The 15,263-nt window shown below is 39.1% G+C and overlaps 1 protein-coding gene across 1 annotated transcript; it reads left to right on the top strand.

Moving 5' to 3' along the window:
- The first annotated feature begins 4,475 nt into the window (after positions 1–4,475).
- Positions 4,476–14,823, top strand: LOC104955452 (HHIP-like protein 1). Its single transcript, XM_010782779.1, has 13 exons — positions 4,476–4,818; positions 5,356–5,635; positions 5,770–5,895; positions 5,998–6,141; positions 8,960–9,072; positions 9,340–9,480; positions 9,907–9,981; positions 10,220–10,346; positions 10,615–10,760; positions 10,925–11,006; positions 11,186–11,268; positions 11,480–11,767; positions 13,513–14,823. The coding sequence occupies exons 1-13, from the start codon at positions 4,476–4,478 to the stop codon at positions 14,265–14,267; spliced, it is 2,703 nt and encodes a 900-aa protein (XP_010781081.1). The 3' UTR covers positions 14,268–14,823.
- Positions 14,824–15,263: the final 440 nt, after the last annotated feature.

Below are 15,263 nucleotides of genomic sequence, written 5' to 3'. Positions count from 1 at the left end.
CACGTAATGAAAAAGACCCCACGGTTTGATGATTGATAGGTGTGTGGGCTGTCTTTCATTTTGACACACAGAACAATGGGGGCTATACCCCCTTACTTATACTTCCCTCTTCTCTCTGAAAAAAATGGCATTCATTTTTTTAAATATGTCGTGTAGTAATAGATTTTTTTTTTTCTTCTCAAGAGAGTAACAGAATGTGTATTTTATGTCAGTATTTCAAAAAATCTCCCCCCAGACCCCCCTGCAGGGGTGGGGTTTTCAGCATGTCCATTTTTTCACCTGTTGGTAAATTGTAGGATTGGCTCCAGGTCGCCCTTTTTATTTACCACAAGACAAATGTGCCTTTTTATTTCATACAGTTCAATTTGGATTGAGACAGGGAAATAACCTAAATCTCACGCATGGCGTTTCACTGTCAAGGGGGGCGATATAGCGTGTATGTAATTACATTGCAAATACTGACTTGAGCCCCACCACTGTATGGGTTAGCCCTACCATAGATTACCCAACAAAAATACTCTGTAGCCGCCACTGGTTATTTGTTAAAACACTTTCTTTCTTGTGTCTTGTTGCCACCTTGCAGATGCCAAGCAACCAATGCAGATATACAGGAGTACCAGCTGTTAAACCAGCTGTTTTTTTAACTTGTCACATGACTTTAAAAGTACATGGAACAAGGCTTATGAACGACCAGCCTATTCAAAATTAAACACAAAAGTCCCTAGAGCTGATAATGTGATTATTACCATTTATTTTATTTATGTCAAAAATGTCACAGCATTAACAACGATCTGACAAGCAACATCATCTTTCTCATGTTGAAAATCAGGCAATGTGAAACATTACACTGTACTGTACAAACAGCTTAATTGTTATTAATTATCCATAACTACTAAGACAGCATTTGCCTACAATGGATGCTGAACATGTCCTAACCATGAAATGTTAATGTGGTAACATGTACAGTACACTAAGTGGTTAGCTTAAGGAATTCTTAATGTCTACATAAAATCAGTAACCATTAAATATAGCCTACGCAACCACAGATTCACACAACTTCGGAGGAGGAAAATGTTCAATTTATGGGCTGATATGGCTACACGGACCAACGGTTATTTTTGAATTACTGTAGAGTACATCATGCTTATTTGTAACAGCTGAATTATTATGGCAAAAGTATACCTCAGAAATGTATGGTTTAGCTTGACCGTTGGTTCTTATAAAGGACTTAGCTAACATTAGCTTACCACACTGTAAGGCACTAGAATGGTTTGAAGTGTACCGACTGACCTATGAATATGTAACAAGTAGAAATATAGTATTGCTTTACATCCATGCCTTTTTCAGTCAGAAACTCAGACAGCAGGTACCGCTTCTCTTGCTAAGCTAGTTAGCTTGAGCTACACTTGTTTAAGCTGTCTTTTTGACAGTTTCTCAATGACTATGGTATTAATACGCTACCGTAAGGTGTTGTAGGCCTAATTGTAATAGTACACTTATATAAAAGGATTACTCTTTTGGGAGTTTTACCTAGTTTTAACATATCAGGAAGTTAAGATGCCAATTTATTATTATTTGAACATGTTACTGCACTTTTCATTGTAATAAAACGTGTAGTGTTTCTTATATTTCTGTTACAAGTTGTTCCAACAATATTATTTCACTACAAACAGCCTACAGCAGAGCCAATGAGAATAGTTTATTTTCTTACTTTTCTAAAACGGCTAAAATATGTTCACCACTGATTCAGTAATATTGATGGATTTACTGACCTGCACTTGAACTTAAGTTACTTTAATGATCACTGAATTAGAGAAGTGCTGCAGAGTCAAGTCAATCAAAAGCTGTATCATCAATAATAAGTGCAAACTATGGCAAGAGGCTGGGAAGTTAGGAAGGCAAAAAGAGGGAAATAAAATGTGAGCAAATGAAACTGTCTGGAAATTATAAGCTACTACACCTACGAGCAGCCTTTTATAAACCATATCACTACAGGCAGGAGGTGGAATTAGCCGAGGGAGCTTGTAAAGATGTAATGCAGAGCGAAACATTTCACACGGGCTTGTAAAACAGGTTGTCGGGGTAATGGAGATTTACAAGAACATTCTTTTACAGAGATGGGACATATAAAAGTGTTTCAAGTAAAACAAAAAAAGAGATCAGACATATTCAACATTTTATTTTAATAATACATCGGGTCAAGTTAATATCAATTTGCTTATGGGCCAAATAGTTTGAGCCCTCAACACTGCCCTCTCCCAACCAGGACCAGAAGATTCAAGGCTTTTATTGTCAATTGTATATAGCTACAGTGTAGTTATGACAATGAAAATCTTAGGTCAAAGGCTCAAGAAGAACCCTAACCTAGGCTGTGAAGAGGGGGAACAATCACATCCTCAAATCTAACTCTCAACATTGGAGCCCCTCAGGGCTGTGTGCTCGGCCCTCTCCTGCAATTAAAGTAGGACTGCATGGCCACTCATAGCACCCACACATTATTAACTTATCTGATGTAAGGTCTGTAATGGGCCTGATCACTGATGGGTGAGCAGACAACCTACAGAGAGGAGGTTATATTCTGTTTTTATTGTATATTCTTCCCCTGGGACAGCTAATTAGCCAGTTCCAAAATGTCTCCTACCATCTTTATGCGGATGATATCCAGCTGTACTGCACCTTCAAAAACTCTGAGCTACACAAACTGTCCNAAACAGAAATACATGAATGATGTGCAGAAAGAGCATGAGCAGCATACAAGCATTTACCACAAGGTAGTACAATTTAGCAGCTACGACATATTAAGTGCAGGAGGAGATAAAAGAGCACCATAAAGTGCAAAAAAAGAGCTACATAAAGTGTAAGTGGAGATACCCCTGTGTTAAAGTGCAGTTAGCGGGGATTGCACGTCTGTTTGTTGCTCAACCATTCTTTGAGTTGACCTATAAAGCTATTGAGAGTGGGACAATCCCGTATCTCAGTTGGGAGGCTACTCCACAATGAGCTGCCTTTAATGGAAAGTACATTTTGTCCAAAAGTGGTCCGTCTGCGGTGGACTTCACAGTCTCCTCTGGCTTCTGACCTAGTGTAGCGTCCAGTGTGTTTTTTGCATAACAAACCTTGAGGCACATAGATGGCATGAACGCCACATCTTCTTCCCTATCTGCCTTTCTATTATATTCATTATTCATAATATGTCATAGTTAATGGGGAAGCTTGACATGCACAAAGAAATAAAAGTGTACATTATTTATAAGCATAAGATCCAGGTACAAGCACACACCCACATGCACTGTTTAGAGACAGAGTTTGTCTGTGTAGGTGTACGAATAAAGTTTTTGTTTCTTGTGTGTATGCTTTATTGTTTTCATGACTGCACTGTATGATCTCGGAAGCTAGTTAATAAATATTCACAAGATTTTTCAGATGAATTTGCATCAAATTACAATAGATTATTAGCATGTGGTTGCAACTACAAAATAAAGAAGACAATATTTATTTTTTGTCTACATTATCTTTAAAGTGCTCTTCTACCCTCAGATATTTAGGAGAAAAACTGAAGCAATCTCGAAAACCTACTGAATCTCTACTTACCTAAAAGTAAGACACAGCAGCAACTTTTTTGTTCAAGGCTTACCATTGCTGCTAATAAGAGTACGTCTAAGACCTTCTGATGTGTGCAGAATTATTTACTGTAAAAGTTGTGCATTCCCCAGACCAGTTACTTTTTGATACCTAAAAGCCAAATGTATTTGTAAAATAAACTCATCCTTGGGCATTACGCAAACAAAACATGACAGTATTCAAAAGCCTAGGATCGTTTCACCATCAAGTTGAAACCTCTTGTCAACAATGTTATCCTGTCAGTTTGTCAGCATGATTACGGAAAAAAAACACCTGGCCTGATTTTCAGGAATCTGAAAGGTGAAGCATTAGACAAGGAATACACATATTACATTGTGGGGTGTTTCCCAATCATGGTACAAAAACAATTATTATTCTTGTCAACATTGGGAGATATGACAGTTGGACTTCTTCTATGCTCCAGGGTGCTCTTCTAGTTCAGTTGTGTTTTTTTTTTTTTACCAGTGATCTCATCTTTTTGTGCTTTGGGCTTCGTTTTTTATGGTGATGATTGGTTAGGAAGATCTGGCTCTGAGTTAAAGAGCACCAGTTGACCACACGATGGTTTGGGTGTCGTGCCTCCGTGTGCATGAAGCCTACCATTCTGGGTGTGGACAGTGTGGTTGTGACTTTATAACTGACTGGACCTTTCCAGGGATCCATTTATACCATACCCTCAGACAGCCAGTATATAAGCAGGCCTGACCAGTCATAGTGAGGCGGTGAAGAGCTGCGGTGAAATAAGTACACAAATCCTATATTTACGTCATCCATACATATCCTTTACCTCTGAGGTAAACACATTGGCCTAAAGGAGGGTTAATGAGTGCAGTCAAGGATGAAGACCTACGTAGATGGGACCAGAAATATCCAGCAAGACACAGTTACAAACATTAAAATATGTTTGTGTTAAATCCTCTTTCCCCTTGCAGGAGTGTTCTCCATACTCGGCCCACCTGTTCGATGCTGAAGATGCTAACACGCCCATGCGGATGCTGCCTGGCCTCTGCGGGGATTACTGCTCCGGCTACTGGCTGCAGTGTCGCTACACGCTCAGCCTCCTCTTGGAGAACTCGGGGAACCCGCAGCAGTTTGCAAACCTGACTGCAACGATAGAAGAAGACCGCAAAAAGTTCTGTGACTATCTGGAGCTGAAGGACAAGCAGTACTGCTATCCTAATGTGTTGACAAATACAGGTATGGGGTGGAAACAGGTTCAGCAGCACACACACACTCACACTGATGAACACTCTTCTGATCTTACTGTGAGGTTGAGTGGAAAAGCGGAAGACATTTGGATTACCCCATTTAAATAAACAGCCAACATGAACAAACAGGTTGTCAGAGACTGAAAAAATGGTTTCCACTGGCAGGAACCTGAACTTGCACTTACAGAACAGCCTTGTTATGAATTATGAGCAGACATTGCTTCACCTTGTTATCCTGCTCATAAGGATGGCAGAATAATGGTTGTTTAGACATATATTATACAGTATACAGCTAGCCTCCCCACATCCTATGATAACAATCCATTAGATGAAGATGAAGCAGGTTGTATTGTTTTGGTCTAGAACTGGAAATAGTAGGTTTTATATGCGCATGGTTAGATTTGGAATGCAAGATACCAGGTCTACTCTTTTCTATAAGACGCACTTATATTTGGTCCTAAAACCCTTTCCTGTTTTGTGTGAATGTTTTTACTCCTTCCTTTCTTATTTACTTTTCTGTCCCTAGAGCTGAATGCTAACCTTGGCTTGGTCCGTGAAGATCCCACGGGATGTCTGGAGCTGTGTTTGCAAGAGGTTGCCAACGGGCTCCGTAACCCTGTGGCCATGATTCACGCAGAAGACGGGACTCATCGATTCTTCGTGGCGGAGCAGCTGGGTTATGTGTGGGTGTATCTGGCCAACGGCTCCAGGATCGACCGGCCTTTCCTTAACCTCACCCATGCCGTCCTCACATCACCGTGGGCAGGAGACGAGAGAGGATTCCTCTGCATAGCCCTACACCCAAGGTTCATACTTCTATTCAAGTTATCTGTGAGGGTTAGGGACATCAACAATGATGGTTTTCATGATTCTCAGTGAAAAAAGGTCGCTAAGCATTTGTGAAAAGTATGATCTCTTCTGCTTCCTTTTCTTTGCAAAGGTTCGATGAGGTCAAGAAAGCCTATGTGTACTACTCTGTGTCAGTAAAGAAGGAGGAGAGGATACGTGTCAGCGAATTCACTCTGCTAACAACCGATGACAACCAACTAGATCACTCCTCTGAGAGGTGAGGAGAAAAGTCTACAGAAACACAAATGGAGACAAATTAGTTATTTTAGAATAATGTTGTAGTGGAATATTTGTAAGTTCTGGTATTCTACACGTTTAGGACTATTCTTGAGGTGGTAGAGCCAGCATCCAATCACAATGGAGGACAGCTTCTATTTGGCCGTGACGGGTACCTGTACGTCTTCATCGGCGATGGTGGCCGAGCTGGAGACCCATTTGGAAAGTTTGGCAACTCACAGAACAAGTAAGTATACATAGAGCAATATAGTAGCTAGAGTGGGTTGACTTTAGTTTTTTCTTAAACTCACGTCAAATTTCCTGAAGTAACTGACTGTTGTTGCAACACAATATGTTTTCATGCTACAACAGCATACCTGAAAACTAGCTTCAAATCTGTGACGTGAGCCTTGGAAAACTTTGACAGTAATGGTTTGGAAGAACAATCTACTTAAAAATAAACATATCCTTTGATTGCTCTTAGAGGTTGTTAACATTTTATGTGAAAAAGGTACTCATCATGTCAAATTTTGCGAGACACCGTGACATTGTTAAGATGTTGGCTGGATACCAATACCAAAGTCTGGTTAGAACCAGTTCTGCCAAAAAGGAGTTCCCGATAATTCAATTCCAATTAAGTCTAATGAAAAGGAGCAGATTTATGGAGAGAAAACACTTGCAAGCTTTGCAGACTCTCAAGTTGCTCTGTTGTAACTTTAAATTATATATTTGACTGGTTATCGTCCACTTATGAAAATACCTGTAATTTGAAAATCTTGATTGGCTTAAATGCTACAAATTAGTTTGATTGTGCACACACCATTTATCACAAAGCCCTGTAGAGCACTTCTTCAATTGGAACTGCAATAACAAACGTGTTGTTCATTAGGGGGATTATTGAGAACTCCATTACGTATATTTTTTAAATAGAAGTGCTCTACGATTAACAAGACTGAAAGTTAGCACGCCACCGAAGATTATTGAAGAAGTTGCATAAATGAACTGTCCGAAGATCAAGAGTGATATATATTTCCATTATTGGACTGCATATGTGAAGTAATTGTGGAAAGAATGTAGAGCATTAATTAAGAAAGTACAGTATGTCCATTGTTCTCTTCAGGATTAAGCAATGAGAGTAAAGACATGTATTTAGATGCATAAGTGGGTCTTTTTGGACCCGGTGAGGGGTTTTCTTGAAGTATCTTTGTAATTACATTTTTGTATCATTTCATATTCCAGCTATTCCTCAAAAAACACGTTTTGGATATCATACCATTCACATTTTAAATGTACATTTTAAGAAATTGTAGTTTTTGTATTACTACCCCAAGCTAAGTGGGACAAAAAGGACCCGCTTGCATTTTCTATGGAATCCTATGGGAACCTTTGATTCTTATCACCTGTTGCTGTCAGGAATACATTCACTGTAGACCACACAGATTACATAAGAAGTGACACCTCTCAGGAAGATTATTTTACACAGCAAGATCTGATACCTGTCGGTATAATAATAATAATAATAATACATTATATTTGTATAGGGCTTTTAAAAGGACTCAAAATCGCTTTAAAATATGTAAAGAAATGTAATGTAATTTTTTTTAAATATAATATATTTGTAATGTGAACCAGAATATAATACTAAATATTATACAAGTGATTTTTCTTAACCAAAATGACAAAAATGGCATAAAAACGCATATTATTCTAATACGGGTCCTTTCAGACCCACTTATGGAAGAGTGTAGGTTCCAGTCACTCGTGCATCTAAGGGTTAAAGAAAAAGCCACATAAGCATCTGGTGGCAGTCCACATACGTCAATGGGAGATGTGGCAAGATGTGTTGATGGCAATGGTGCATGTAAGCTTTATAAAAGGAGCTTGTGTTGAAGGGACTGCAGGGAATAATGTGTCTTTCACTATGTTGGTAAACATTACTCTCCTCACATCAACATGACCTTTGCAGTGTAATTAATTTGATTAATTTCATAGAAGGGCTAGCTGTATCTAAAGGCATTGTTTCTTTGTGTGTTTATGTTTATGTATTTGCACATACGTTTGTGGATGATATTATGTGTGAGTCTTTTTTCACTGTTATGAAAGATTAGCCTTGATTGCTACAAGCTACAACTGTCATTCTTCATTATCATTTGATCAACTTTCAGTGGCTTAAATGTGAATGACAGCTGAAGGACAACAAGTTGGAAGGACAGATATTACTGCACAATACTCCAATTACTTAATGCATTATAGTTACACTACAGCTACAAGTACTTGGACTATAATAAATGATAAAACAACATTAATGCATTCATGTTAAAAAGGACCTTTGTTTTGCTCATAGAGAGGCTAAACTGAATTTAGACCAACACTAAGAATAAAACAGATTAGACCTAAGGCTGGGAATTCTTCTGACTCATTTGATCAGTATTGGGTTCATGACACTTTGGACCATTTCACCAGGTTTATCTGAGATGCTGACCACTTTTCTCCAGACACTTATAGCGTAGCTGTTTCTTAGGGGTTTTGTTGACAGGCTCCATTAGCCGTTCTGGGAATGAGGGAGCACACAGAGCGCCAAGTCTAATATTGACACTACACGTTACTGACCGCCACACATCGGTATGTGGAGTGGGGAGGGAGAGAGAGAGAGAGAGGTATATGAGAAGAGCGACCAGAAAATAGGAAGGAAAAAGGTGTACAAAAAAAGAGGTGAGAAATAGAAAGAAGGAAAAAAGACAGAGGAGGGATAGATAGTTAGTATGGGAAGTGGAATAGGTTAAAATAAGAGATTTAGCAGATGATTGGACAGAGAGAAATGTAAAGCATTGTAATCAAACACAGTTGGCCTTTACCAGGAAAATAAATGCAAGTTTGATATTTCATTGCAGAAAATAAATAGGTTTTTCACAACAAGTAGAAAAAAGAAAATGAGACAGTGTTAGGTCAAAGATGAAACAAACATTACACAAAATGAACACAAATGACAGGTACGGATATTTTTGTATCTGCCTTTATTAAAGCACTCACTCATTCTGTCACCCACTACTTTCTGTTTTGAAAAGATCAACACTCCTCGGGAAGGTGCTGCGTCTTGATGTGGACAACAATGAGGATGGCGCCCCGTACAGCATCCCCTCTGACAACCCTTTCTTGCACGAGAAAGAAGCTCGACCCGGTAAATCAGCTTACATTTTCTACACATGTTGGATAATGTTATTATATCTCTTCACAGTTAGGATGAATTGAATATTTAAGATTATGGCACAATTCCAAATATTTACTTAGACTTTGAAATGTGTGTCTACAGTGGGGCTTCTCTAAATGAGAAAAAAAAGAAGAATGAACACTGAGAATAAAAATACACCTTTGGTTTCTGTACTCAGCCTCACAAAGGATGCATGGTATGTTGTGTTTACGTATAATGTGTTTTCTCTCCGTTCAGAGATTTATGCCTATGGAGTTCGCAACATGTGGCGTTGTTCCATCGACCGAGGTGACCCCACCACAGGCCGAGGCGGAGGCAGGATGTTTTGTGGTGACGTAGGCCAAAACAAATTTGAGGAGGTGGACCTTATTGTTAAAGGTATGATGACTTTAGTTCAAAACACCATCTCTCTTTAAAGAAAGACAGATTTCAATACCTCTAAATGCACGATCACACTGACAGAGTCTTTATCATATCTCCAAAATAAATGGTTCAATCTTACGCTAGATGGCTGTCATTATCTACTCATCCTCATGTCATATAAATCTGTTATCTAAAGACCACACAGAAATTGAGTCAGACATTATAGTTTAATGTCAGCCTTCTACCTTACAATTACAGTGAAATTTATCTGCTTAAAATAGCTATGAAATAGTCATCTAATTACAGCCAAACAATACTCTTCTCAGTTAGAAACTTTCTACAGTATATTTACTGCACCGTGAGGCAATTCCATTTTGAAATAATGGTACGGTAGCTGTCTGCCTGCGATGTTGCACTAACTTTGTATGTACATGTTTGAAGGAGGGAACTACGGATGGAGGGCCAAAGAAGGCTTCAGCTGCTACGATCGCAAACTCTGTCTAAATTCCTCGCTAGGTGAGGACGCTCTCCTGGCTGCTGCCATGCACTTTTTACAATCTATAATGATGAGGATGATACGTTTCACAATATATATACTGTTAAAGCTTCTTAACTTTAGGTACATCTAAAAAAACATTTAAAATGATGATGCATAACTGTCATTCTCCATGCTTAGTGTGTAGTGGTATTGTCTTCTTGTTATGCTGACAAAGGAAGTTAATTCATGTTATTTTATTTTTATGTCGATGTCTAGATGACATCCTGCCTATCTTTGCCTACCCCCACAAGCTGGGCAAATCAGTGACGGGAGGTTACATCTACAGAGGCTGTCAGATGCCCAACCTCAACGGACTCTACATCTTTGGGGATTTCATGAGTGGGTTAGTGTTTCTGCGTTATTCCATAATATAAACTTCACACATCTTCTTTAGACACATTCTCGCCCTCACTGTAGATACCCAGTGTCCAATTTGTCATAGTGGCCAATGCACACAGCCTATTAAAACAGACACATATATTTATTTGTCCTGGAAATTATGGATATTAAGCAAAAACCTTTCAACACAACACTTCAACATCAACCATTACAGTAAGCATGAAAGGCTTGATTTTAAATGTTTAATTGATGTGCTGTTTGTTTCTGTTCAGGCGTCTGATGTCTCTGAAGGAGAATGTCGCTTCAGGTGAATGGCAGTACAGAGAGATCTGCATGGGAGGAGACCAGACCTGCAGATTCCCAAAACTCATCAACAGTTATTATAAATACATCATCTCTTTTGCTGAGGATGAAGCAGGTACGTTTAAAAGTTAAAGCAATGTTGAATAACTTGACTGAGCCCCATTTCTTCCCTTTCAATAACTTGTGTTTGCTATTTTCCGTTTGGATTGTCTTTTACTCTCCACCCATCTCTGTCTCCCTCTCCCTCTCTCTCTCCCTTTTCCCTGTCCATCTTTCTAGGTGAACTGTATTTCATGGCCACTGGAGTGGCGAGTGCCAAGGCCAGAGCAGGAGTCGTCTATAAGATAGTGGATCCTTCCAGGTAGCTAAACATTACAACTCAATAGGAGAGCAACAAATACACTTTCATCACACCTGCAGGGGTTTGTGGGGAAGAGATTTTTAGAGTAGCTGATCTTAGAATAACCTACATTTCAAAAGTTCAAAAGTACTTGTATAGGTTGCATGAGTGACCTTTTTTTTTCTCTCGTGACTACATAGGCGAGCAGCACCAGGAAAATGCAGCTTCAAACCTACTCCTGTTAAGATAAAAGGAAAACTGGTTCACTTCTACCCCAAAGAAGGTAAGGAATTCTTTAAATACTATTAACATTTGAGACAACATTTCCTGGTAACCTTCTGTTGCACGTTTAGTTTCTCAGTGTGTTTTCGAATCCAACAAAATGATATTGTTTATTATTATCATTATTTGGTCAATGTGCAAGATGTAGAAGTTATGTTTCATAGTCTGAAGCATTTTTTATTACGCTGATCAAATTTATTTTTTGTTTGCAGAGTTCGTAATCAACAAGAAACCAACAACCACACCAATACCAACAACATCCACAAGAAAAACTACAACAACAACGAAAACACCCCCAAGAAGAAAAACACCAATTATTATTATCAAACCACCAATGCCAACAAGAAAAACAATAAGAAAAACAACATTACAGACAACAAGAAAAACACCCCAAACAACAGCACTAAAAACAACTTCAAAAACAACAATTAAACCAACAACCGTACCAACAACTGTCCAGAAGGCCATGGAAACAACCCCCGCCCCAACCACACCCACCGGTAGGCCCACTGGTGAACCTGTTCACCTTACCAGCTCCACTGATAACCCAACTACTAGCTCCAATGTTCACACAACCACTAAGGCAACTGGTAAAACTAACCGTAAACCAACCAGTAGACCAGTGCAGGGAGAAGCCACCAGAGTGAAACCAGCTGCTTTCTTCTTCTGTGCTGGGTTGCTTTACATTTTAACATGCTAATAGCCAAATGACTAAACTCTGTGCAACTGATTTTCATTCAATGATTAATGATGAGGGGTCTTAGTTGCTAAGTGAGATACAGGCAGTATAGTGGCTTAACTTTATAAATAAGTTAAATTAAATAAATACATACAAAATAACATGAATAGTTTGGCAGCTAAGTTCAAGTAAGTTTACTTTGAAAATTGATCAGAACCTTTTTTAGGTCGTTTTTGGTAAAACAAGCAGCTAATACAATATTTGAAAGATGTCTTCTTATGGTGAAAATAGAAGAGATACAACAGGTACCAAATAGTGAGGAGAGAAATCAACTACAGTAAAACAGTGAGTGGGCCCTCTTGATACATGCAACAGCAATCTATTTATATTAAATTATTTTATGTTTTTTTGTGGAAAATTAATTCAAACCTTGTTTATTATATTTGAAAAACTAGATTTTCTGTTTTGCTTATTCTTATATTAACCACTTCTGAGACGCCATAAAAGAATATGCAACATAGGTAGGTCATTATTTATTGCTATTTTGTTCTTTTACATAATGCTTATTATCAGTCTTTGCAATTTGCACTGGAAAAGCTGAAAAAAATACAATACATAAAATGCAACAAAAAAAACAACAATGCATAAAAGGTTATTATTATAAATCATTGAATGGAAATATTCTGAAACTTGATATCAAATACACTAATGTTACAGCTTTTAATGATGTTCTGCTAACTGCTAACCGATCATATTTAGGAGGTTTGCCTTTGCTGACGCACGGGGTAAGGACTCAGGCTTTTAGAAAAAGTAGAAACTTGATTTCCTGCTAGCATAAGTTTCTTTGGCTGGTACAAGATACTTGAGCAGAAACAATGGTGCTTATTTTGGTGTTGGGTATTTGAAATACTTTAATTTAAATCAAGTACTTTGGCATTATTTATTTTTAATAAATGGTTCTGCATCAGCTTCAGTTTGGACATTCATCTTTGTGTGTCTGTGTTTATGTCTTTCCTTTGGATAGCATTGCTTTAAATGGCTTGGAGAAATCTGAGATTTGTAACTTTCTCAGTTCTAAAACTACCTTCTTGGTGTATTACTAAAAGATATGTTGCAATGTTTCAAAAATAAGCTTATATCATTTTTGGAAACAGTGGGAAACAGCTAGCCTAGGTCTGGCCAAAGTTGACACAATCTAAAGCTCACTAATACATTTGTTATACCGCCTACTCACAGAAACAAAAGTTTGAATATAAATATTTAAAGTTTCACAGGGATTCTTGGTTGGATGCATTGACTTCTTTGACCCTTTTACCCTTTTGATCTGGTGGTATGCATATTCTGTTATCTTTGGACGGATCCAGACTAGCTTTCCCCTCATGTTTTCGTCTTCCTGCTAAATTAAGCTTACTGGAATTAACTTCATCATTACCAACATAATGGTATTAATCTTCTCACCCACTCTTGGCAAGAAAGACAATAAGCACATTTCCCAAAATGTCAAACAAAGCACAGTGTTAAACTACATATATTCAAATAAAGAGGGTGATTCTGTCTCTCCATCAGGTTATCGCACAACCATCATGACTGCGGCCTTCACTAGGAGTGCTCAAACACCAATCATCCCCACATCTCCAACCAGGAAACACGGGAGACCCCTTCAATACGCTCCTATTACCACCTCCAAACCTTTAACATCAGCACAACCTCCTCCTTCCCCATCCACGAAACGGCCCAAGGTGGCTTTGACCTCTGAGCGCCCGGCAGCGTTGACCACACCACGGCCACAGTATTGGAGTCTGAAACCCACGACATCAGGATACAAGCCCCAGAGACCGCCGATCAACACAACACCGACCAAAACACAAGAAGAGGGGCTGCGGCTCGGAGAGAAGCTGGAAAACACCGGAGGGGCTAACCAAGTATACAAGAGGCCCCGAGGAAGAAGTCGAGGTTCGAAGAGAGGAAGAGGAGGAAGAGGAGGAAGAAAGCTGCGTGCCGGCTCGGTGCGACTGGTGACCACTGATGGATTATCAGATCGAGGCAGACTGGAGATCTTTATCCGTGGGGAGTGGGGGACGGTATGCGACGACCTTTTCACCAGCAAAGCAGGTTCTGTGGTGTGTCGACAGCTCGGCTTCACCACGGCGTTGGCGGTGATGAAGAGGGCTGTCTTGGGGGAGGCGGACCGTAACGTCAGGATCCTGTTGGACGACGTGGAGTGTGAGGGCGGGGAGAGGTCGCTGCTGGAGTGCAAGAGATCCAGGGTGGGGAAACACAACTGCTCACATGGGGAAGATGTAGGGGTGATCTGCGGTTAGCATGGAGGAGAAGAAAATAGAACAAAGTATAGGAAGGAAAGGAAACAAGGAGGCAGGGGAGGGATGTGTGTTATTGCATACAAGAAGTAACAGGATGAGGGGAAAAAGCATTAGAAGAGAGTATACAAGATGACTGCAGACTGCTTTATTTTCAAGCATGAATGTTGGGGAGGTTGGATCGGTTGCTTAATGAGTTATTGAATTGTATTTTTTTTTAAAGGTCAATAAGGAATGAGTGAGTGTCGGAGTAACTTGAATCCTACTTTTGAAGTGTTTTCTGTTTACATACTTACATGTGGCAGACACCAGATCCTGTTAAACAGTCAGGTGTGTCCCAAGAGAATATATTTGTATTTTTGTATCATCTCAAGCAGGTCTTTTCTTTTTCTCCAACAGCTTCTTATATTTGCATTTTGATACCTTTTTTAATGTAGTTTTAAGATGAACACATCTCAAGAGTTTTAACAAGGAAATGCTGGACATTCTGAATGATGAATGTAATAAAAGGTTTCCTATTTTATATAAAGACATTTGAGGGCACAGAGTGTGATATGAATAAAGATGTACTGCAAAATGACAGCCTTGCTCTTCTCTATTATTCTCTGCCAATATTGATCAGAGGAATGAAGGCTTACATTGGTCAACACCGACTTCTCTACAGCTGCGAGAACAGACACATATTAATCATGAAACTATTGTTCCCACTGTATGGCTCTGCTTGTGTTCGGTTTCTGAGAGTTTCAATAACACTCCACTAATACAGGACTGATTTTCAGAAACCTGTGGGATTAAAGCAAGATTTTTACCATGGGAAAGAAAATGTGTTGTAGGGAAGGGAAAGTCCAACTGGCTTGCCTTTTTAAGTTCAATGTTGTCAAGGGAAAGAAGGAAAGAAAACAGACTACAAAAATATTTAAGTGCCGACAATTATACTCTAGATCAGGGGTGTCAAACTCAAGGCCCGGGGGCCAAATCCGGCCCGCGACTTCATTTCAT

Source organism: Notothenia coriiceps, unplaced genomic scaffold (genome assembly GCF_000735185.1).
Source record: "Notothenia coriiceps isolate Sejong01 unplaced genomic scaffold, NC01 NC01_scaffold00024667, whole genome shotgun sequence".
Lineage (NCBI taxonomy): Eukaryota > Metazoa > Chordata > Actinopteri > Perciformes > Nototheniidae > Notothenia > Notothenia coriiceps.
Note: the sequence above shows the minus strand (reverse complement) of the source record. Positions and strands in the feature narration are given on the sequence as shown.